General features: G+C 45.9%; 2 protein-coding genes across 2 annotated transcripts; both read left to right on the top strand.

Annotated features, from left to right (window-relative positions):
- Window positions 1-5,182: 5,182 nt before the first annotated feature.
- LOC133065255 (olfactory receptor 5C1) lies at window positions 5,183-6,145 on the top strand. The gene has a single exon (XM_061156076.1). The coding sequence runs from the start codon at window positions 5,183-5,185 to the stop codon at window positions 6,143-6,145; it is 963 nt and encodes a 320-aa protein (XP_061012059.1).
- Window positions 6,146-13,589: 7,444 nt separating this feature from the next.
- Window positions 13,590-14,540, top strand: LOC133065419 (olfactory receptor 1K1). The gene has a single exon (XM_061156183.1). The coding sequence runs from the start codon at window positions 13,590-13,592 to the stop codon at window positions 14,538-14,540; it is 951 nt and encodes a 316-aa protein (XP_061012166.1).
- Window positions 14,541-25,203: the final 10,663 nt, after the last annotated feature.

Genomic DNA, 25,203 nt, shown 5'->3' with positions numbered 1-25,203 from the left:
TCAAAGAACGGAGGGGGAAAACTCCCCTAAACAAGCAGCATGAGAGCTGCTGTTTCCCCACACAGAGCCTGGGGACCCACTCAGTCAAAGTTTTCCAACTTCCCCAGGCTCTAAAGAGTGAGTCATCCCTGGTATTCCCCTGCCACCAGCTCTCATGGTGTCCCCAAAGGATGTGGAGAGGGAGTCCCCATGGAAACCAGGACAGTAGAGGGGAAAAGAGGAGTCAGCAGAGGGGGAACGAGGCGATTCCCCCAGGGTCCAAGAAGAGTATAAGTCCCCCTGTTCCTATGTCTGGGGTGGGGCGTGTCCCTGCTTCCTCCCCTGCCATCATCACCCAAAGGCTGGACTGAAGTCACTCCATCAGAACTACTCATCCATCTCCATCTTCCAGGTATGTCCTACCCATCCAATAACCACGCACCAACACAGTGACAACAGCTGGTGTCTGGACCAAGACATATCAAATGTCTGCGTGCTGAGGAGGAGTGATCTAAGAACTGGGGCTTGTTAGAAAATGGGGAAACCACAGCTTGAAAAATGCCAGGACTCTGGCCTTGCCAAACTTAAATGTGTTCATGTGTACAGTGGGGCCTGGAAAGAGAAAATGAGTCAAAAACAAAGTTTTCAGCAGCGAGAAGGGGGCAAGCAGGAAGAGGCAAAAAGAACCCTCCAGAGAGCTAGAATCTTAAGATGTCAGAGCCTGGAATGCTGTCCAGTAGGACACAGGCTCTTGCTACTCAAAGCCTGGAGCCCAGATCAGAAGCATCAGTGCCACCTGGGTGTTTGTTAGAAGTGCAGATTCTCAGGCCCCTCCCCAGCCCTTCTGAGGCAGAACCTGTATTTAACAAGATCCCTACATGATTTGTACGTGCATTCAAGACGGAGAGGCTCTGATGCTCAGGGTTCCAGAGACACCTGCATATCAGAATCAGCCAAACGTTTTTTTTACACTACAGCTTTCTGAGCTCTGCTCTAGATAGATTAAATCAGAATTTCTGGGCACTGTGTATAGCTATACATTTTTTTTTTTTTTTCCACAAAGCTCCATTGGTAATTCTAATGACAGAGGTCCACAGAGCAAACTGGGAACTCCTGATCTGGTTCAATCTGCTTAATCTAAAGCTGAGAAAACTGAGGCAAGACAGTGACAACTAGCTTGGTAATCTATTAAGAGACACAATTAATATTTCTGCCTAGAGACCAAAAAAAAAAAAAAAAGGATGGAGTTAGATCTAATTTCAAACCCTAACTCAATACTTTAATAGCTGAATATCCTGTCTCCTCCCTTCTTTGGAGTTCCATTTTCTTACCTTCAAGGAAAAAAAAATGAGTGTCCCTGAATGTCAGGATTACTCCTCATGGGCAGTAGGCAACAGAGAGAAATTAATGGAAAATTCACTCTATGTTTTGTGCACATACACACACACACACACTCACACTCCATAGTAATTGCTTAACTGAGGTTTGGGGATCCTTGCATTCCAGAATTTCAAAGCAGTTTAAAAGCCCTGAAGTCTCATTGTCCCCAGTTTACAGATGAAGAAATGGAGAGGCCCTGGAAGCAGCTGTGCGCCTCACTTTGTAAAGGTGAGTAGTGTCTGCTTTCCACCCGACAGAGAGTAATACAGAGGGGTTTGCCACCAACTGGGTTCTGGATGCAGAACTTCAGCCAGCGAACTGACTTCATTCATGGGGAACATGTGGTTGGGTGGGGCTGGAACCCCATAGTTCTCTATCCCTGGAGTCTGTCTGACCTCTCCCAGTGACCCCACCAAGAAGGAGGGGAAGATCCCTAAAATTCTGTATCCCTAAGGAATGGAAGAATTAGGCATGGTCCCAGATGCTCAACTAGGTGTGGGAGAAGATCATTTAGGTCATTATCAAATGATAGAGTAGGGTTATAATACAGAGAGCTCAGTGAACAGGGTTCCAGAATGAGAGATTGGGTTGTTGGATGTCAGATAAAGTTTCCTGGGAAAAAACTGATGATCCCTGAAAGGAGTCTTAACAGATAAGAACGATCAGCTCTGATTGTGGAGGTGAGGCAAAGGAGACAACACCTTATGAGATGTCCTAGGATCCTTTAGCTGGGACCTGATCTCTAGTTGGAGCAACCAGCATTTGATATACATATAAATAAAAACATATATTATTGTTTTGTGCTTTTTCTTCAATCTGCACAGTGTTCCACAAATTATGATTTTAATCTCAATATGGTTTTAAGATTTCTCTACATTGATATATATAAGTTAAACCTATTACTTTTTAACCTCCATAAGTCTATTGACATTTAGGTTTGGCTAATGTTAGTTCAATGCAAATAGTCCAGGAGAACATGCGCCCTTGTACATGTCTCCTTGTGTACATTTGTGAGAGTTTCAAAACACTAAGAAGTGGAATTACTAGCTCTCATGGACTGATTGCTTGTGTCCCTCCAAAACTCTTAAGTTGAAGTCCTAATCCCAATGTAATGGTATTTGGAAGTGGGGTCTTTGAAAAGCAACTGGGTTTAGATAAAGTCCTAAGGGTAGGGTCCTCATGATGGAATTAATGCCCTTATAAGAAGAGATTAGACAACCTGCTATCTCTCTCTCTCCACTATATGAGGATAAAACAAGAACAGAGCCATCAGCAATTCCAAAGTGGGCCTTCACCAGAATCCAACCATGCTGGCACCTTGATCTTGGACTTCCCAGCCTCCAGAATTACATGAAATAAGTATCTGTTGCTTAAGCCACCCAGTCTGTGGTACTTTGTTACAGCAGCTAAAGCAGACTAAGATACTAAGGTATGCACATTTTTGGGACCTCCAACTTTCTCAGTTTACAACTACACCAGCACAACCTCACCAATGTATGATATAATCAATTTTTTTTTTTCACCCAAGTGGTGCATCCTCACCAGCAACAGGTAGGTCACAAATATCTAAACTTCTCTTAAAGGAAGAAGAAAGAGCATTTACTCAGTTCCAAGTGCTGCATGTTTATTGCCTCTCAGAACCCTCCAACAGAGGTATTACATGTACTTTATGAGAAAACAGTCTGAGAAAGGTGAAGTGACTTGCCCGAAGTTGCACACCACAAAGTGTGGAAGCCAGACTTAAAACCAAGTCTGCATGCTGATAAAATTCATATTCTTTTCACTATTTTAGACATTCAGCTGGTATTTGTTGAGCACTGATTACGTACCAGACCCTGGAGGTACAAAAATGAATCACAGAGCCATACTGTGCACATAGTAGGACTTAGTAAATGTTTGTTGAATGACTATTGAATCAAGGAGCTCAAAGCCTGCAGGAGAGACAGACACACAGAAAGAACATACAGTAGCTTTTTGGCTTTCAGATAAATTTGTGGGTTAACATCTTTGAACTTTTTTCATGTAACATTATATCATGTGCTTTTTCCATGTCATTAAAAATTCTATAAAAATAAAACAAAAATACATGCAATAGAATAGTGATACACTGTGATGGATGTAAGCTCCAGTGCAGCCAGCACAAAGTAGGGAGAAGTATAGTTTCCTTTGAGTCATGTGAATCAGGAGGGAAGGCTTTACATCTGAGACAATTTCTGTCAAACACAAAAACTGGAAACAGGTTCTTAGCAAAGGGAATACACGAAAAGGCACAAGAGTATAAAACAAGTGTTATATTTTCTGGAAACTTCACTACCTCTGGTTGCCTTGAAGTTACTTCCTTCCAGTGTCAGGGCTAGGTATCAATAAATTGATCCTTCAGTATATACCTGCCATATGCCAGGCTCTGTGTGAGATATTTTACATGCATTATTCCATTGAATCCTTGCAGCAATTTTTCCTCATTACACAGAAAGAAAACTGAGGCTCAGGGTGGCGAAGAGTCCAGCTCTGGAATATATTCAAGTCTTCCATTCTTTCCACTCCCTGTCATCTCCCCCAGATGCCAGCCACTGCTGCACTCTCCTGTCCCAGGTTTCACTCCAATGGAAGGATGTCCTCTCAGCAAACCTAGCTAGCTACTCTTTGGATTCAGAGACTGTGCCCATTTCATTGCCTCTTTTTCTCCTTGGGAAACTGGAGAGGAGAATGCATATAGAGTCACAGGGTTTTCAATCCTTGTCCAGACACTAACTATGGTCCTATTCATCATTCATGCATTTAACAAATTCAGGCATACTTCAGAGATATTGTGGGTTTGGTCGCAGACAAGCGCAATAATAGAGCCAATATAGCAATAAATTGAATCACCCTAATGTTTTGGTTTCCCAGGGCATATGAAAGTCATGTTTACACTCTACTGTAGCCTATTAAGTGTGCAATAGCGTTATGTCTAAAAAAGCAATGTACATACCTTAATTTAAAATACTTTATTGCTAAAAAATGATACCCATCACCTAAGCCTTCAGTGAATCATAGTAGTAACATCTAAGATCTCTAATCACAAATCATCACAGCACCTATAATAATCATGAAAAATCTGAAATACTGTGAGAATTACTGAAACGTGACACAGGGACACAAAGTGAGCAAATGCTGTTGGAAAAAAAAATGCGCCACAAACCTTCAGTTTGTTTAAAAAAACAAAAAAAACCACCATCTGTGAAGCATGATAAAGTGCAATAAAATGAAGTGTGCCTTTATTTATTAAGCAATTATTATGTGCTCAGTAATGTTCTCGGTACTGTGAATTCAAAATTGAGTAAGCCAGGCAGGTGTCCCAGTCTCATGGAGGTTACGTTGTAGCGTGTGTGTGGTAAGTTGCTTTAAGTCATGTCCAACTCTTTGTGACCCTATGGACTATAGCCAGCCAGGCTCCTCTGTCCATGGGATACTCCAGGCAAGAATACTGGAGTGGGTTGCCATGCCCTCCTCCAGGGATCATCCCCACCCAGAGATTGAACCCACATCTCTTAAGTCTCCTGTACTGGCACACAGGTTCTTTACAGCTGAGCTACCTGGGAAGTGGCAGGGACTTAGCACTAAAAAGGTAATTTTTAAAATGTATTTATTTTTAATTGAAGGATCCTTTTAAACACAGGTTTTGAGAAGTGTCGTGGCTTGTCCACGCATATCACAATTTTATTACACAGTTAGGACTCACCCAAATCTGTTCCCAGTACAAAGTACTTTCTGGCTGGTGATGGTCCTGACCTTTCCCTCACCTCCCTCCTGCTTTGTCTCTCCTCAGACGCTGTCCTGCAAAATGACACCTGAGAACTTCACCTGGGCCTGGGGTGCCCCTGCTGAGTTCATCCTCCTGGGCATCACAGACCGTTGGGACCTGCGCCTGACCCTCTTCCTCATCTTCCTGCCCGTCTACCTGGTGAGCTTGCTGGGAAATGTAGGCATGGTGCTGCTGATCCACGTAGACGCCCAGCTCCACACACCCATGTACTTCTTCCTGGCCAACCTCTCCCTGTTAGATGCCTGCTATTCCTCAGCCATCGGCCCTAAGATGCTCGTGGACCAGCTGTTGCCTCGTGCCAGCATCCCTTACGCAGCCTGTGTCCTCCAGATGTTCCTGTTTGCAGGGCTGGCCGATGCCGAGTGTTGCCTGCTGGCAGCCATGGCCTATGACCGGTACGTGGCCATCGGAAACCCTCTTCTCTACACCACGGCCATGTCCCGGCGTCTGTGCCTGGTCTTGCTGGGAGCATCCGGCCTGGGCGGGGCAGTGAGCGCCGTGGTCCACACGACCTTCACCTTCCGCCTGAGCTTCTGCGGCTCCCGGGAGGTGAACAGCTTCTTCTGCGATATTCCCCCACTGCTGGCCATCTCCTGCAACGACACGAGTCTCAATGAACTCCTCCTCTTCGCCGTCTGTGGCTTCATCCAGACAGCCACCCTTTCTGCCATCGCCGTGTCCTACGGGTTCATCGCCGGTGCTGTGATCCGCATGCGTTCGGCCGAGAGCCGGTGGCGAGCAGCCTCGACCTGTGGCTCCCACCTCACGGCTGTGGCCATGCTGTACGGGACACTCATCTTCATGTACCTGCGTCCCAGCTCCAGCTACGCCCTGGACACGGACAAGATGGCCTCTGTGTTCTACACCCTTGTCATCCCAGCTCTCAACCCGCTCATCTACAGCCTCCGCAACAAAGAGGTCAAGGAGGCGCTCAGAAGGACTTGGAGCCGATGCTGCGGTCCCCGGCGGAGGCACCGGTGAGAGGGCTGCAGGCTGGCGTTAGGACTGGCTCTGGAGGGATGATGCGGGCTCTTCCCGGCCCCTGGCACGGGCTGGGTGTCCCTTGTCCTTGAGGTGGAAGAAAGGGGAGAAACTGAGGTTTACAGACAGGAGACAGGAGCCTGGGGTACTCTAGACCCAGCCAGAACCAAGATCAAGTGAATTTGCTTTTGAATTTGCCTTAGGCTCCTCCATGTTCAAAGCATGTTGCCAGGTGCAGTAACTGGATTTATTTGCCACTTGAATTTCCAGGAGATTGATACCCAGAAGCACCAGATAAGAGCTGTGCTGGCTGCAAGTGTTCTAGATCCTTGCTCTTCTAAAGTCCTTTGTGACCAGTGAGTCACTCTGGGCACGTTGACCCCAAGAGAGCAACTTCAGAACCCACTCATGCCAAAGACTGCAATGGGATCTGGGTAGGCAAATATCTTTCCCTATGAAGCCACATATTCCATCTCTCAGGATAACTGAGAACACACATGATCTCATTCCTAAAATCCCACAGTTGCGTGAGAATTCGACCAAGATTAGGTTACTTCAGGGCTGTGACAGAGATTAGGAAAGGGTCAGAATTATGGTTATGGTTAGAATAGGGTTAGGGTTCACATTATGGCTAAGACTGAGGTTAGTCAGGGTAAAGCCAGAGTTAGGTTCAGAATTTGAAAGCAGTTGGACAAACTTAGGACTGAGTTAAAATTATGTAAATTGTTCAATTTGGATTGATTTTAATGAATAGTAAGTAGATTTGGGGAAAATATAGGAGTCGGGGTTCAAATAAATTTGAGCTCTTCTTAGAAATATTAGAACTAACATATACACACTACTGTATATAAAAGAGAACACCAATAAGGAGCACAGGAACTATACTTGTTATTTTGTAAGAGGGACTTCCCTGCTTCCACTGCATAGGGCATGGATTCTATCCCTGATTTGGGGAACTAAAGATCCCACATGCTGTGTGGTATAGCAAAAAAATAAGTTAAATAAAATAGAGAAGTTTACAAATATTTTTCTTATAACCTATAAAGGGAAAGAATCTGCAAAAGTATTCTTGTCTGGAGATTTCCATGGACAGAGAAGCCTGGCAGGCTATAGTTCATGGGGCAGCAAAGTGTCAGACGTGACTGAGCAACTAACAATTAATTAATGACTTAATCACTTTGCTGTACACCCGAGACTACCATAACATTGCAAATAAACTATACTTCAGTTTTTAAAAAAGAAATACTAAAACTATTTTATTGCTAGTGTTAGAGGGAAAGACTACTTAAGATTAGAATTCAGGTTTTATTCTCATTGGTAGATTAAATTTGGGTTAGAGCTTAGTTTGTGTTAGAGCTCTGTTAGATTTAAGTTAAGCTGCCATGTGAATAATGTTTGTGATAAGTTTAAGTCGCAATCTAGTTATTATTACAGTTAGCCTAGGTTCAGAACTAGATGAGAATTAGGCATACAAAGAAGAGTATTTTGAGTATTAAACTGACATGTTTGGGGTACCTTCAATTTGAGATATATTTAGGGTTATGGAAATGGATGATGTTCCTTAAAGCATAAGAGTAGGAGCTAACTACTGGTGTATTTAAGTTTCATTGAGAGTTATGAGCTTGCTCAGATATGCACATAGTCAGGTAGGGTAGACTGCTTTGTGTTAAGACTACAACATCTGGAGACAGAGTTGGGGTTAGGAGAGGGAATGCCATTACTTCTTGGACAAAGGTGACCATGGCGCTCCAAGCCTTAGGTCATTCTGGGCCCTTCAGATCCAGTACTCTTGAGTACTACCCAGAGTTTATAGTCTTGACAGATTTTCTTTATCTAATTGAGTTACACATGAGCAAGCCCCAAGGCACTGCATTCTGCTGGGAAGCTCCTCTATGCAGGAGCAGGACAGGAGTGGACCCCAGAAGTTATAGTAGGTGCTTCCAAGGAGAGACGGAGCTTGGCCAGAGTAGATGTCAGCTCCTGTCTGTTCCCTTTTCCAGTCCTCCCCTATTATGGTTGCGATAAGGCCAGGGGTGGCTCAACCAATGCTTCATTGTCGCCCCCATATAGGCGCCCCATGGAGTGTGTTCCTTGGGCTTCAGCCAGGGGCTGGTCTCACTCCAATTTCCTTTCAAGGAGAAATCAGCTGCTGGAACTTAGACTGCAGGAAGGCTGGAGGTTCATCTCAGCTCCCTGGGGAGGTGATTCCCCTTGTTATCAGAAGCAGGTCTCTCCTTAGTAACTATCATCTTGTTAGAGGTCCCAGACTAATGGAGAGAGAGAGAGAGAGATGTGAACTATACTGTCTCCTCAAACCATAGAGAATTTTATAGGTTTCCTGACAGGGTCACCAACTTGTCCTGATTTTCCCAGAACTGTCCTAGTTTTTAAAACTTTAAATCCCATGTCCAAATAACCTCCTCTGTCCTGGACAAATCAGGATGGCTGATCACCCTATTTCCTGATGACTCTGTCTGTTGAGAGCAGAGGGCACAATAGCTCAAATTCAGCACAATTTGACAAAGGCTTAAATGAATTAAAATCCCTTCTCCCACCACAAGGTTTTATAATCCTTTCCCAGTTCTTGCCTCCTATCACCATGATAACTCATGTGCCATGACAATGGTTGGGGACATTGTCAGAAGAGTTGGCACCTGTGGGAATGAGAATAGAAGGTTTGCCCCCAGTTCAGTGGTTTATACTCAGAAACCTCCTCTGTGGTCTTTTCTTCTTTAGGGGGCTCTCATGACATATAGTTCCCACCATAATTAAGGGAAAGTTTCCAGAGGCATATAGCCCTTCCATCATCTTGGCCGTGCAGGGTGTCCGTGCGTCCTTCCACATTTTTAGCATCCTTGGAACAGCCAGATACGATAATCACATCAATCCTACACATCCACTGGAGGAAACATGAAGTTTCAGACTGCTATGCTGGGCCAATTTTATCAATTTATCTATCAATAAGAAAATAATGGGTTTCCCTGATGATCTAGTGGTTAAGAACCCACCTTGCAATGCATGGGACACCAGTTTGATCCTTGATCCGGGAAGATCCCACATGCCACAAAGCAGCTAAGCCTGTGTGCCACAACTACCGAGCCTGAGCTCTGGAGCCTGAGAGTCGCAATTGTTGAGCCCATGTGCGGCAACTACTGAAACCTGTGTGCCCTAGAGTCTGTGCTCCCCTACTAGAGAAGACACCGCAATGAGAAGTCCACATACCACAACTAGAGAAAGCCTGCGCACAGCAATGAAGACCCAGCGCAGCCAAATTAATTAATTAAATAGATAGTTTAAAAAAAAGAAAAGGAACAAGAGGGAAGGGAAGGCATTGGAAGACAATAACAGAGCCCAACATGGAGGATAAAGGTTAAGATACAGTCAGATCCTCATTCCTAAAGTGAGATGCCCAGGAAAGCTCCCCAATGCTGATCAAATATTGATATTTCCTTTTAAACTATCTTTAACACCATCTACTAAGACAAGCAATTAGGACAAAAGCAGGTTTGGGGTAAGGAAGACTGATTAGAGCCACTTATTGCACAAAACCAGTTGGGCCTGTAGCTGGGTGTGAATTGAGGAAAAGGACATTCAATGGGGGAAAACGGGCATACACAGGGCACAGAGGTAACACAAGCTCTGCAGGCACAGGAGACTGCAAGGAGACTGGTTTAACTGACTAGAGATGGGTGTATTGGAAAAGAGGTGGAGGGAAGTCTGAGGATTGAAAATCTGGGGATGGGAAGGACACCCCATGGGCTGGATATCAGGTAGGGGAATTTGGACTTTATTCAATAGGCAGTAGGGAACCATGGAAGTTGCTGTGTTCAAAATCACCCTTCATGGTTGTTCCAGTTCTGAGTCATGCAAAGCCTTCCCGTCTGGAAGGCTACAAACACACACAGGAACACATGGCCCCTCCACCACAGAGCCAGTTCCCTATCAGAAACGTTTATGCACAAAGAAACACCCTCAGGTGTCACTGACCTCCTCAGACACACATACAGTGCACATGCAGACACACACTCAAGCTCATGGACACGTTTCATTTGACAGAGACATGTTCACTCTGTGCACACACAGGCATAGAATCCTACACACACACACACACACACACGTCACAGTCACTCAGGTGTACATACTGCCACAGTCCCCAGAGGCACAATGCTCCCATCCTCCTACACTTCCTACAAGAAGCCCCAGCAACAGCTGAGGGGACAAGATGGTTGGCTCCAGAAACTGCTGCTGCAAACCCCAGGCTTGGGGCTCTGGACCCCACAAGACAAGGACCAGGGAGCAGCAGCTTCACCGTGCACAAGGCTCCTGGGGGACCCCTGACTTAGAGGTGGCACCAACCACCCCTTCCCTGGTCAAATTGGGCCCCAGAGAGGAAGGATAACAAGCCCCAGAGCCGAACTGCCTCTCACCCCAGGGCCAGGGGCCAGGGGAAGGGTGTTTTCTCTGGGAGAAGCTAAGGTACTCCCAAGGCCTCAAACCTCATAAGTGTGGCCAATAACTCCCTCCCCAGACCCTTCAGCATCGGGCTACACCTGGTCCCCGCTGCTGCTCCTCCTGCAATGTGGAGAAGCCAGAGGGTACACTTGGGGCGAGGGGCCAAGCTGGAGAGCATGCGCCTCTGTCCTCCTGAGCTTGGCTGGGGGTATGACCTCTTCGTGTGACTGTGAGAGCAGGTGCTGTTGGTGTGAGGCTGAGACTGTGCGTTACCATCGCTGCCCCACCGTGTTATCTTTGGGGAAAGGGAAGCAGTGTGTAGGTGAACGTGTCCCTCTAGGGTGCCACATCTCTGCTGTGCCCAGCAGGAGACTTGTGTGGGAAGCAGTGAGGCCCTGGGCCTCTGGGGCTGTAAGCGGAAGATGTGATTGTGTGATGGGGAGTGACGAGGAGGCGTGGAGAGGCAGTTGTGGAGAACTGATGCAGACCGCTTGGTCAGTGAAAGCATGAATGGGCATCGTGGGTTTCGGAGCTGTGGGTGGTACCAGGAGCCTCCATGAACAGGAGTCTGTGAATGAGCGTCACCCTCTGGCCTCAGTGCTATTTTGAGATTGCACCGGACCCTCGGCTTATGTTTATTTATTTTTTTGTTTGTTTGTTTGTTTTCATTTATTTATATTAGTTGGAGGCTAATTACTTTACAATATTGTAGTGATTTTTGCCATACATTGATATGAATCAGCCATGGATTTACATGTGTTCCCCATCCTGAACCCCCCTCCCACCTCCCTCCCCATTCGGTTTACATTTAGGATGATCTGCATCTATGGATCCCGTGGTTACGCTCGTCTCTTACTTAGATGTCTGTGTCCACATTTTTGTACATGATCGGTCATGCCTGTGTGTTTGCAGAGCATAACTAGAGGCCGAACATGCCTGCACCAGTGTGTTTGTAATTATAGGTGAATGTTTCTGCCAACAGCTCAGTGTATTTGAATGTTTACTGAGACCCATTTAAATTCAGGTTAGAGGGCTTCCCAGGTGGCACTAGTGGTAAAGAACCCTCCTGCCAGTACAGGAGTCATAAGAGGCATGGATTCTATCCCTGGATCAGGAAGATCCCCTGGAGGAGGTCATGGCAACCCACTCCAGTATTCTTGCCTGGAGAATCCCATGGACAGAGGACCCTGGCAGACTACAGTCCATGGGGTCGCAAACAGTTGGAAACAATTGAAGCAACTTACACACACATGCATAGCTTAGCCTACCTTCACAGAATACCTGGGAAGAATAGACTGGGTAGCTTAAACTTGGGTCAGTTCCCAAGTTTAAGTAGTTTCAGCTTCCGAAGAAGCCATTTCATAAGCAGGCTTCCAGTAGTTTAAGTTTCCAAAAAAGCCATTTCTTAAGCAGGCTTCCCCCCTCCATTCTTACCACTCACCCTGATCCTCTTACCTTCATGGAAGGTGGGACATAATTGAGGGGGAAAAAAAACAATGTTCTCCAGGGATCCAAAGCCAAAAGATTCTTCTTATTCTGTGGAGGAGAAAAAGGAAGACAATAGGGTAGGGAGGGTCTTTATTTTCTTTTAATGGATAAGGATGCAGAGCTGGTCTCAACATAGCCTTCAGGAAACCTGTCCTAAAACCCTTATCCTTTTAAGACCCCTCTTGGAGAATCATCCAAGATTTCTGCAATGAGATTCAGACAGGAAAAAATTGGAAGCCTTGAAATGCTTCTGTCCTTAAGAGTCAAGTCTCTGCATCTGATAGGTGTATCCACCTGTCTGCACGGGTTTCCCATAAAGGGCTATGCATTTTCTTGATTCTGTAAGTGTTTGATTTCATGGGAAGAGTTTTCCAGGAATACTGGGAATCATCCAGATTCTTTGGTTCTTTTTTTTTTTTTTTTGCAAGTCTCTTATTTTCTTTATTCTTTTCTCACTCTTGATTAAAAGTGTAGAGACTCGGGTTCAATCCCTGGGTTGGGAAGATCCCATGAAGAAGGGAATGGTAACCCACTCCAGTATTCTTGCCTGGAGAATCCCACGGACAGAGAAGCCTGACAGGCTACAGTCCATAGGGTCGCAAAGAGTTGGACATGACTGAGCACACACATGCATGATGTTAGGCTAGCATCCTAGGTTCAAAATCTTTTTTCTTCAGAATTTGATGATATTGCTCAGCTGTGTCCCATCACCTGCTATTGAGGACACAGTGGATGGCAATCTGGGCATCTCAACATCAACAGTGGAGAAGGAAATGGCAACCCACTCCAGTATTCTTGCCTAGAGGACCCTGTGGACAGAGGAGCCTGGTAGGCTGCTGTCCACAGAGTCTCACAGACACGACTGAAGCGACTTAGCAGCAGCAGCAGCAGTAGCAGCAACATCATCAGATCCTTACATCCCTGCCCTTGGGAGGGATGGGCTCTTGTTTTAATCCTTAGTGCTCTAAAACATCATGTTTGCATTCAGGTGCTATCGATTTATATTCATTTCAATACATATATGCCCTTCATGTTTGGAATTTTATTTCTTAGATAAGTTCCTCACTTCCATCTTGGTTTTCGTGTCCACTCTGCCTTTCCCCAAAATAAATACCCATTGGTCAAATCTCTCCCTGATTTTGATCCTCTCTGTCATCTTTTCTTTTGTGTTTCTTCCTTCTTTGGTCCACATCCTGGGCAATATTTTTGTTCTGTTTTTGCTGCAAATCACAACATATTCAAGTTGGAAGCAGCTTTCAAGTTCACCTGATTCAGCTCCCTTACTCTACAGATAGGGAACCTAAGACCTGGAGAGGAAGAAGACTCAGGGAGGGAAATTGCTCACAGTCACATCTGTGTGTAGCCACAGAGCTGTCATGACTTCCCTCGTGGCCAGAAAGCCTTGAGCAACTCAGTGGTCCTCACACTTTTCCTTTGACACTGAGGAGATGACTCAGCAATGGGATGAAACCCCTGGGGTTCCAGGTGCAAAAGGGGCCTAGCCATGGATGCTGCCAATGAGTCTTCGGAAGGAAGCCCATTCATCCTGCTGGGACTAACAACAAATCCCAGCCAGCGGCGGCCCCTTTTCCTGCTCTTCTTGGTCCTTTATGTGGCAGGCATCCTGGGTAATGGACTCATCGTGGCCGCCATCCGAGCCAGTCCAGCCCTTCACACTCCCATGTACTTCCTGCTGGCCCACCTGTCCTTTGCTGACCTCTGCTTTACCTCCATCACGGTACCTAAGATGCTGGCCAACCTGCTGGCCCATGACCGCTCCATCTCCCCGGCTGGCTGCCTGACCCAGATGTACTTCTTCTTCGCCCTGGGTGTAACTGACAGCTGCCTCCTGGCTGCCATGGCCTATGACCGCTATGTGGCCATCCGGCATCCCCTCCACTATGCCACGAGGATGTCCCGGGCCGTGTGCACAGCCCTGGTGGGGACGGCATGGCTCGTGTCCCACGCCCACTCCCTCCTGCATATCCTGCTTATGGCCCGCCTGTCCTTCTGTGCCTCCCACCAGGTGCCCCACTTCTTCTGCGACCACCAGCCTCTCTTAAGGCTCTCGTGCTCTGACACCCGGCACATCCAGCTGCTCATCTTCACCGAGGGCGCCGCAGTGGTGGTCACTCCCTTCCTGCTCATCCTCGCCTCCTACGGGGCCATTGCAGCTGCGGTGCTCCAGCTGCCATCCGCCGCAGGGAGGCTCCGGGCTGTGTCCACCTGTGGCTCCCACCTGGCCGTGGTGGGCCTCTTCTACGGGACAGTCATCGCAGTCTACTTCCGGCCCACATCCCGGTATGAGGCTGAGCGGGGACGTGTGGCCACCGTCATGTACACTGTGGTCACGCCCATGCTGAACCCAGTCATCTACAGCCTCCGGAACCGGGATGTGCAGGGGGCACTCAGAGCCCTTTTCACTCAGCGAAGGATCTCAGCAGGTGATTCCTGAGGCCTGGACCCCACCAAGGAGGGACTGCATCGCCCACGGCAACACTCGTGACTGCCAGCATCTGCTCTGTGCTTTTTCCAAAACCGTAATAATGGCGATCCCTTTCTGAGGGCTATTGTAGTGCAGGTCCTTGCCTGACCTGACGTTATGCCACAACAACCAGTGAAGCAGATTTTTATGACCCAGTTTCACAGATGAAGAAACTGGGGCTCAGAGTAGAAGATTTGACTTTCCCAAGTTTACACCATTTTTAGGTGGCAAAACCTAGGCCATTTTAGCAATACCATACCCTCTTCTAACAGTCACTTTCAGGCAGTTAGAGGTGCATTCTACTGTTTTTTGTTGTATTTGGGCTGAAAGCTATATGGAAGGCTGAGCTACCCAGATCTTGCTTGGGGAGGACTGGCACTTCGTTTTCCATCACATCACCATGTTTCCTCGAAAAACTGACTTCTTCTCATCTGTCTGGGACAGAGGCTAAAGTTCACATACCCATATGTCAAGGGCTGACCTCGCCCAGTGAACCCAGTTTGGCACAGAGGAAATACTCTGGGCATTTGAGATGAATAAATGAGTGTATTTTTTATGTTCATGAGCACTTAGAAGCTGTCCATTTTTCTTACCCTTTGTTCTCATACTTGTTTGCTATGATCCTGCCTATTCAGCTCCCCCTGGCATTCTGTAGTGGGAGCAGGCAGTCGGCATGCAGTGTAAATAGATAAATTAACTTAAGCAAGACAGAGAAGAGACAGGGCTTAGGCATTGGTAGAGATGGAAGAGGTTTTTTGTTTTTTTGGGTTTTTTTAGTTTTTATCATATGTCAGCACTACACATATTTTTTTGAATTCTAGGTTTTGTTTCTTTTCCCCTTGCTTTCACTGTGCTGGGTCTTCCTTGCCACATGCTAGCTTTCTCTAGTTGCAGTAAGCAGGGGCTCTTCTTCACCGCAGAGCTCTGGCTTCTCACTGCATTGGCTTCTCTTGTTTAGAAGCACAGGCTCTACAGCGTGGGCTTAGTAGTTGTGTCACACAGGCTTAGTTGATCATTGACATGTGGGATCCTTCTGTACCAGGGATCGAACCCATGTCCCCTGCATTTGCAGGAGGATTTTTAACCACTGGACCACCAGGCAAGTCCAAGCAGGGGTATTCTTATTGCCACTTCACAGATGAGGAAATGGAGGCTCAGTCTTTGAGTCAGAGCAAGAGCAAGCACTTCTGCTGCTCAAGCCCTTCAGGTGTATCTTCACTGGGTCCCACAGAACCCAGATCCCCGGTGTGGTGGCCTCAGTGAAAGAACTTGCAGGCTATAGCAGTCCTAGGGCTGGGTTATCCACGGGCCCATCCACTTCCCACTAATGAGTCCGCAACCACCTGATCCTAGGACTGCTATCCTATGCCATTTATATCTAAAAGAAAACTTAAAAGTCTTTGGACCACTGGTTTTAGAAAACAAAACAAAAAACCACAACTCTTTTTTTTTTTTTTTCCAATAAAATCTTACCCAGAAACACACTATCTAAAATGAAGGGGAGAAAGCAGGAGTAAGGATCAGAGGGACCCTCTAGGGAGCCCATCTTCTCAGCCTCCCCAGTGCATCCTTCTCATGGCCCCAAGGGGCCCCTGATCCATTCCAAAGCCTTACTTTTGTAAATTGGGAAACTGAGGCCCAGAGTGTTTAAGGGACCTGCCCAGGTCACACAGAGTCAGTGGTGACCTTCAGGCTTCCTACTTGGCCCTCCAGCACCCTGCCACTTGGCCCTGCAGTGACACGAGACCATCCTCATGTCTACCTGATCCATCGTCCTCCCACCCCCACCCCGAGGCTCAAGTTGATGCCATATCCTTGCTCCTCTATTAATAGCCCCACAACCTGCTTCCCCCTCACTCTTCTCTGGAGTTTCAGAAAAGTATTGGTGGTGATGCTCATCACCCAGTCCATACCTGTACCATCAGCCCCACTCTATGACATAAGGTATGTCATCTGCTGGCCATCAGGGACCTCACCTGAGTTCTGCCAGTGTCTCGAGAACCTGGCACAGAGATATACACCTGCTCTGAGGTCATCTCATCTGTCCTCTTGTCTCTTTCCTTCAGCATAAGGGGAGAGGGGCCCTATGGGGCTCAAGGGATCATCGATGCTTTTTCTGGGCCAGCAGCCTTGACCCGGTCATCCTGCTCAGCCCCCCAAAGAGACCCCATCCCTGGATGAGTGGTCTCCACTGCCCACGTTGTAGCACAGCCCAGCTTCTGACCTTGGTCTCTGACCAAGGCATGCCATCTCTACCCCAGCGTGGTCAGTTCCTTCCACAGGATGACCATAACCAGTGTCAAAAGTGTTTTCAGGTCTCATGAGAGCCCAGGGAGTAACCCCCACTATGCATGTAGGGAAACTGAGGCTTAGAGAAGACAGGAGGCTTCTCTTGGTTGGCTCCACCAGCCAATTTTAGTCCCAGTTCTCCTGACTCAGTCTCAGGCTCTTTCAACCACACCACAAACCACCACTCAGTTTAAGTTAATAAATAGTTATTGACCATCTTCTATGTGCCAGGTGCTGGGCTAGATGATGCCTGATCTACTTCCAGACCCCCAGAAAAACAGGGAGAGGGGGGTGGGGGGCACATAAGTAGCCTCAATCAATAGGCCCATGGGTCCCTGGGCCCCATTCCCACCCCACCCACCACCTAGATCAGGTTTCTTGTTTTACTTCAGGAAGCCCTAAAAGATGATATTGACCGGGAGATAACTATGAAACCTTCCCCCATCCCCAGCCAAGAAAAACCACTGAGTTCAAAAATCCACTGAAGAATTTTCCCTGCATCTTTTTCACATGAACTACAAAGAACAGTTTTTAACACCATAAGCAAATAAGCCTATACAAATTGACTCACTTCCAAGCAGTTCCCTTGGAAGAGAAGGTACCCAGGGAGGCTGCTTCAGCTTCGTGGGTTTGCGGTCACCCCTCAGAAGGACTTTGAACTGCTTCTCCTTACCCACCCTATTCCCTGACTTTGTCCGGAAACGACTTCTGGCCATTTCAGAATCAATCTAGCCCACCCTCCTAGCATGGGTTTCCCCTGGTGGCTCAGAAGCTTAAGAATCTGCATGCAATGCAGGAAACCCAGATTTGATTCCTGGGTCAGAAAGATCACCTGGAGAAGGGAATGCCTACCCACTCCGGGATTCTTGCCTGGAGAAATCCATGGATAGAGATACAGTCCTTGACGACTGAGTGACTCTCATCCTCCTAGCATCGATATTACTAACCCTTCATTTTATGCCAATAATAGGTAGTGCTAGGAACCACGTCATCCAGAAAAAATAAACAATTGCATTTCAAGAAAAGAATTGAGTCTGCCTCTCCAGCCTCACTTCCAGTGCAGGCTTTCTGCATCATAATGTAAGGGCGCCTTCGTTTCAAAAAACAACTGGAGAGATCTTAGTTGTGAAAGAGGCTCTGATCATAAATGGCAAATTGATTACTTCTTCGAAGGGACCAAAAAAATTTCTATAATCCAAGTCTTCTTTCATGCAAGGGCTGCCACAGGGAAAATGCAACTATTAGACTTGAAAAATAAAAACATGAAGACTCTCTAAATGTGAAAATGTCTGCTTTAGAATACTAGGAACGGATCAGTATTTCAAGAAGCTGTTTATCAGCCAGCAGTTTCTCTCACTCTAAACCAGGGATGTCTCCCTCGCTCATCCTTTTCATGTCTCTTATGTGCCTGCCCCGTTCTCTCCTTTCAGTTGCTTGTGTTCCTACTTTCTTCCTTTTTTTGCTCTGTGGGCTCTCTGCTTTCTCTGTTATGATTATATATTGTGCAGTAGGACTACAGACAGCCCTTGCCTTCACATACGTAATAGGAACACAGATTATTATCAAAGCCAGGAGAGGTGTACAGGGTACTATGGAAGCATCAAAGAGGGAGCAATGAATGGAGATGGGGAGTCACTGAAGGGTGATGTGAGGAGTCTGATGGATCACACTGGTGATTAATGGCCCTAGTTCACCCGTCCCTGAATCCTTGGCCATGTAACTTTGCCCTTCATCTGGGATTTTGGGTTCAGCCATCCAACTTGTTTTGGCCAACAAGATATTAAAAGGCATGACATAGACATGAAAAGAAGCTAAGACATTGTTTTTTTTCTCTTGTGTTTTTCTCTTTGCCATGAGAAGGACATGCCCAGCTAGCCCACTGGCCCCCAGCAGAAAATTAAAGACATGCAGGGCAGAGCTTTTCCAGTCCTCAAGGAGATTCAGGAAGCCAGCGCAGAGCAGAGCCTCCCACTGACCTGCAGACACAAGAACAAACCCAGGCTGTCTCACTGATGCAAGAGTGAAAATATTTTTTGAATTAATTTTTATTGCAGTATAGTTGCTTTACAATATTGTTAGTTTCTTCTGTACAGCAAAGTGAATCAGCTATATGTATATACATATATATATATACATAAATATATGTGTGTGTGTGTGTGTGTGTGTGTGTGTGTATATCCTTTCTCTTTTGGATTCCTTTCTCATTTAGGTCACCGCAGAGCCCTGAGTAGAGTTCCCTGTGCTATGCAGTAGCTTCTCATTAGCTATCTATTTTATATATAGTATCAATGGTGTATATACATCAATCCCAATCTCCCAATTCATTCTACCACTTCCCCTTTCCCCCTTGGTATCTGTACATTTGTTCTCTATGTCTGTGACTCTGTTTCTGTTTATTATTTTTACTATTATTATTATTTAAATTTTATTTATTTTTTGGCTGTGCTGGATCTTCATTGCTGCATGGGCTTTTCTCTAGTCACAGCAAGCGGGAGCTACTCTCTAGTTGCAGTGTGCGGGCTCCTTACTGCAGTGGCTTCTCTTGGTGCTGGGCACAGGCTCGAGAGCACTTAGGCTTCAATAGTTGCAGTTCCCAGGCTCTAGAGCATGAGCTCAATAGTTGGGTACACGGCTTAGTTGCTCCATGGTATATCGAGTCTTCCCAGATCAGGGATTGAACCTGTGTCTCCAGAACTGGCAGGCAGATTCTTTACCACTGAGTCACCAAGGAAACCCTGTGTCTCTGTCTCTTCTTTGCAAATAAGATCACCTATACCATTTTTCTAGATCACACATGTATTTGTTAATATATGATATTTGTTTTTTCTTTCTGACTTACTTCACTCTGTATGATGGTCTCTGGGTCCATCCACGTCTCTATAAATGACCCAGTTTTGTTCCTTTTTATGACTGAGTAATATTCCATTGTGTATGTGTACAACATCTTCTTTATCCATTACTCTGTGGATGGACATTTAGGTTGCTTCCAGGAATGAAGACATTAAGCCACTGAGTTTTGGGGGTGATGTGCTACATGGTAACAGCAAGTTGATGAGGCTCCCATAACTGTTTTCTGATACTTGTCTTTGTCTCCAGCGGAGCACATTCCGGCCCCCTCAATGTCCTGAGGACTGAGCTCCCAGTGAATGCTTGCTTTCTCTCTTTGCTTTGGGAGATTTACATTCTTGTTCTGAGCACGTTTCTTCCCCACCCCCACCATCTCTGCCAATCTAACCAGGATTCTTAGAGGGAATGAGTTATGTCATTGGAGGAAGAGCTCCTGGAAGTAAAAGCCATGGCCCCCACTTCTAGATCTCACAACCAGATCCATTTTCTCTTCGTAGCGAGTCAGGGTCATCTCTTGGTTGCCTTTTTCAGGGATTCCGTAATCACTCCCAAGCTTAGATTCAGCACTGAAACATTTTCGGCTCTTCCCTTGTGGGAAGGGAAATTGAAATTGGCAAAGGCTGAAAAGATGAAATGAGCAAAATTGATCAAGTCAGCCGATTTGGCAAGTAGCCAGACCCCACACACATACAGACACCACCCCTTCCTCTCTCCAGGGACCACAGAACAACTGACAGCTGGTGAAATCATGACCATCACCACACATATCATGAAATCGAGTAACCACAGACCTCGGAAACCACAATGACAAGGCAGGAGGTTGAGTAAACACAGGCCAGATTTGGTGCTGGTGGCTTTGTACTCATCCTCATTTTATGAGGCCCACTTGATCCTCATAAAAACTTTGTGCAGCACACATCATGATCCCTATTTAACAGATGAGGAAATTGCAGCTCAGGGGAGTAACTTGCTGAAGGCTCCAAACTAGAAAGTGGTGGAATCATTATTTGAGCACAGATCTGTCTCTAGGCTGATATGAGGACTAGTAAAACCCCTCACCTGTTTCTTATCCAAATCTACTGACCATGCAATAGAATCACATGGCCTGCTTATTAAAATATATATCCTACTCTCCACGCTCAAACTTTCTGAAGCAGCAGGGCCTGCATTGTGAATAACCACCCTACGTGATTTTGAGGCAGGTGGTCTTTGGGGCATATTGATAGGATCACTGACCTAAATCATATAAAACTTGAGATTGCCAGAACTTCCCCTGGCGGTCAGTGGTTAAGAATCTGCCTACCAATGCAGCAGACAAGGGTTCGATCCTTGGTCAGGGGTCTAAGATCCCACCTTCCGCAGGGCAACTAAGCCTTCGTGCCACAACTTCAGAGCCCATGCTCTGGAGCCCACACATCACGACTAGAGAGGTGTCCTCATGCCACAACAAAGAGCCAGCACAGCCAAAAATAAATTTAAATTAAAAAAATTAAAAGTCAGAGCTGGTTGGGACGTGTTCAGAGGTGATTCAAAGGCTGAAGGAAATATACAACTCTGGAAATAATGGACAGTTATGAGAAACACTGGAGAGAAGAGGTTTCTGTGGTTCTTACTGTTGGAGGACACGGATGGAACAAAAAGTGCCCACCAAACTGAGAAGGCATCTTCAGACTGAAAAAAGAGGCAGGCAGTTCCAAATAATCAACAAATGAGTTTATTGTAGGGCAACTTACTCACCAGGTGTGATTGGCAGAAAAGGATCCAGAAGCACTCGAAGCTGAACCCTGCATCATCGAGGGGACATTGGGAGAATTTTATAGTTAACCTAGAGCATGGGAGCCCTGAAGGAGGGCATGGCAACCTACTCCAGTATTCTTGCCTAGAGAATCCCCATGGACAGAGGGGCCTAGTGGGCTACAGTCCATGGGGTTGCAAAAAGTCAGACATGACTGAGTGACTAAGCACATAGGGCATGGCAGCAGGTGCTCAGAAACAGGACATGCATTCCTAGGATTTCAGTTCAGTTCAGTTCAGTCGCTCAGTCGTGTCCGACTCTTTGCGACCCCATGAATCGCAGCACACCAGGCCTCCCTGTCCATCACCAACTCCCGGAGTCCACCCAAACCCATGTCCATCGAGTCGATGATGCCATCCAACCATCTCATCCTCTGTCATCTCCTTCTCCTCCTGCCCTCAATCTCTCCCAGCATCAGGGTCTTTTCCAATGAGTCAGCTCTTCACATCAGGTGGCCAAAGTACTGGAGTTTCAGCTTCAACATCAGTCCCTCCAAAGAACACCCAGGACTGATCTCCTTTAGGATGGACTGGTTGGATCTCCTTGCAATCCAAGGGACTCTCAAGAGTCTTCTCCAACACCACAGTTCAAAAGCATCAATTCTTTGGTGCTCAGCTTTCTTTATAGTCCAACTCTCACATCCATACATGACCACTGGAAAAACCATAGCCTTGACTAGATGGACCTTTGTTGGCAAAGTAATGTCTCTGCTTTTTAATATGCTGTCTAGGTTGGTTATAACTTTCCTTCCAAGGAGTAAGCGTCTTTAAATTTCATGGCTGCAATCACCATCTGCAGTGATTTTGGAGCCCCCAAAAATAAAGTCAGCCACTGTTTCCACTGTTTCCCCATCTATCTGCCATGAAGTGATGGGACCAGATGCCATGATCTTAGTTTTCTGATTTATGAATGAGTAATTAGCTTCATAGTTCCTGGGAACTCATCAAGGAAGATTTTCATCATTGTTTGGGGACAAACAGAGCACAGAGGCTACCTGGTCCTAATGATTATGAAACAATATCTATTACATACAAAGCCCTTGACAACAGAGAAGTGATTCACTGAACAATCGAGTCCTGGGTAGGGTCAGTAGAAGGGTAGGAGAAACTGTAAGATGGTATTGGCTATGCTAATAACAGTCATATACTTGCCAACTCTCCTTTGAAATAAGTCTGAGGAATCCTATTTTTCTCTTCACTATTGAATTTGTAGAGATCACAGGAATCAGTGTCTTAGTTTTGGCTACTATAACAAAATACCATAGAGTGGGTGACTTAAATAGTAGACATTTATTTCTCACTGTTTTAAAGGCTGGAAGTCCCTTAAAGGTCAAGGTTCCATCAGGTTTGGTTTCTGGTGAGAGCTCTCTTCCTGTATGGACACCAGTCCTCTCAGATTAGGGCCCCACCCTCATGACCTCATTCAACCTTGATTACTTCCTGTAGTCTCCAGCTACAGTCACATGCGGTGGCAGGGGATAGGGAGGTTTGGTTAGGACTTCAACATACTAATTTGGGGTGGACACAATTCAGCCCATTACACCAGTCGCTGGACAGGCACCCCTTATCTCTTTCCAGAAGTCTTTTTGGGTGAACATTATTAGAGCGTACTAAGATTCTGACTCCGGAACTCCAAGGTTGTGTTTAAGTCCCGACTTTACTAGATGATTGATTTTGGGCAAATTGCTTAACTATAAAATGAGAGTGATACTATCTCCCTGGGGTTGTTATGAGAATTATCTAAGGGCTTAGCACAATGACCTGGCACAAAGTAAGTCAAAACGCATGCTGGTAACTCTCATCGCTACCAGCAAGGGAGGCAGAGACAAGAAGTCATGGGCTTTGGGATCTGGACATGAAGGCTGTTCCCTGAGCTCAGGTGCTTGGGACTCCGGACTTGGGCCTGGCAGGAAACCAGTGCTCCCTCTTCTCTCCCTGGCCAGACTTTCCCTCAGCCTCCACTGACCATAATGTGAAAGTTAAGTGTATGTATGTTTATTCCTGAAACAATATTTGTTTTCTTCGTTACTCATTAATAAATCATGTGAATGTAGTACTTCCTGATTCTCTTTCCTAAAAACAAATTCTGTAAAATGATTCACAGAGTCCCCTGGTGACCTGGCAGTTAGGATTCCCACTTTTCACTGCTACAGTCCAGGTTCAGTCCCTGGTGGGGAAACTGAGATCCCGCAAGCTGCTCAGCCTGCCCCACCTCCGAAAAAAAGAAAGAAAATAAAATGATTCGTGTATGGTGCCAGACATCACCCACATGTCTCAAATCCAAAGTCTGTGCTCTTCTAATTTAACAGGAAAACAAAAAAAAAAACTATTTGTTCCCTCTCCTCTGCTGCCACCGTGTGATCGTATTGGATTATAACCAGTATTTCTACAGGCTTTGGCAGAGCTGAGGGCTTGATTTGAACTTATCTGGGTCTCAGTGAGCAGACATTTTAATCTCTCTGATTAAAAATATATAACATGTCTGCACCAAAAGTTATATGACTTATAGTCTTCTAGCCCACTGTGGTGAATTCCAGCCTATTACAACCTTGGGGATTTTCCCCACTTAAGCAGCCACCACTTATGATCTCAGACCAGACAACAGAAATGGTGAGACGCAGTCCCCGTCCCCAGAGACTTCATAGTCTAATGTATAAACAAATACTTAGGCAACTACACACACTGAAGATGGGGTTATCCTATGGGAAAAGGAGACAAGTCACCTTGTGACTTATTTAAGTCACCGGGACTTTTCACATTTCACAACTTAGGAAAAACCTTACATTGTTCATTAAATTAAACCAAATGCAATATGATAGCATGATGGTGACAGTAGATTTCTTAAAAATTCATTGATTCATAAAATCTGAGAGCTCAACATGTCTTAAAAAAAATCATCTAATGCAACCCCTCATCTTACAAGAGGGGAAATGGAAGTCCAGGAAGAGGAAGAGACTTACCTAACAGCACACAACTGGTCAGGAAGAGGACTGGAGTTCATGCTGACTGTACTCCTGATCATTGCCACTCAGAGCCAGATGTGGGTGGCAGTGTGGCCAGGGGTGTAACGGGAATTTGGGAAGAAGGAATTTTTGGAGGAAAGGGGGACACCTCAGGGGGTACATGGCTGGTCATAGCCACAGTCAAGATGGAAAGGTTGTTTTTTGTTTTTTATTTGGTTGCTCTAGGTCTTAATTGTGGCATGTGGGATTTTTAGTTGTGGTATGTGGGATCTAGTTTCCTGACCAGGGATCAAACCCAGGTCCTCTGCATTGGGATCATGGAGTCTTAGCCACTGGACCACCAGGGAAGTCCCCAGACAGAAAAGGTTCTGATGTGAAACACAGGTAGGCCTGGAAGACCCAGGTCTCCACCCAGCTTCATATCTTTTTCTCACTTCCAAAAATTCTGTTTCTCCTCCTCCAACCTGTTCTCTCCACTCTCTTTTTTTCTAATCGATCATTTTATTGACATTTGGTCATTTTGCTTTCTTTGCTAAGAACAAGCATCATGGAAATAGTATACATTTTGGAATGCCACAGGCCTGAGTTTAAACCTTGTCCTGCCCTCTAGCTGTGTAACTTGGAATTGTTACTTAACTCTGCAAAGTCTTGGTTTCATCTTTCAAACATTACTTAGCATGAAAGGATATGGCCTTCAATGAGCCCTTATAGTCATTATTAAACACTCAATTCTTACCAAG

This window comes from Dama dama, chromosome 11 (assembly GCF_033118175.1).
Source record: "Dama dama isolate Ldn47 chromosome 11, ASM3311817v1, whole genome shotgun sequence".
Taxonomy (NCBI): Eukaryota; Metazoa; Chordata; class Mammalia; order Artiodactyla; family Cervidae; genus Dama; species Dama dama.
The sequence above is the reverse complement of the archived record's forward strand: the minus strand, read 5'-3'. Positions and strand labels throughout refer to the sequence as shown.

What these genes read in the sequence shown, in the direction of transcription:
- LOC133065255 (XM_061156076.1), top strand. Translation starts at nt 5,183, where the DNA reads ATGACACCTGAGAACTTCACCTGGGCCTGGGGTGCCCCTGCTGAGTTC.
- LOC133065419 (XM_061156183.1), top strand. Translation starts at nt 13,590, where the DNA reads ATGGATGCTGCCAATGAGTCTTCGGAAGGAAGCCCATTCATCCTGCTG.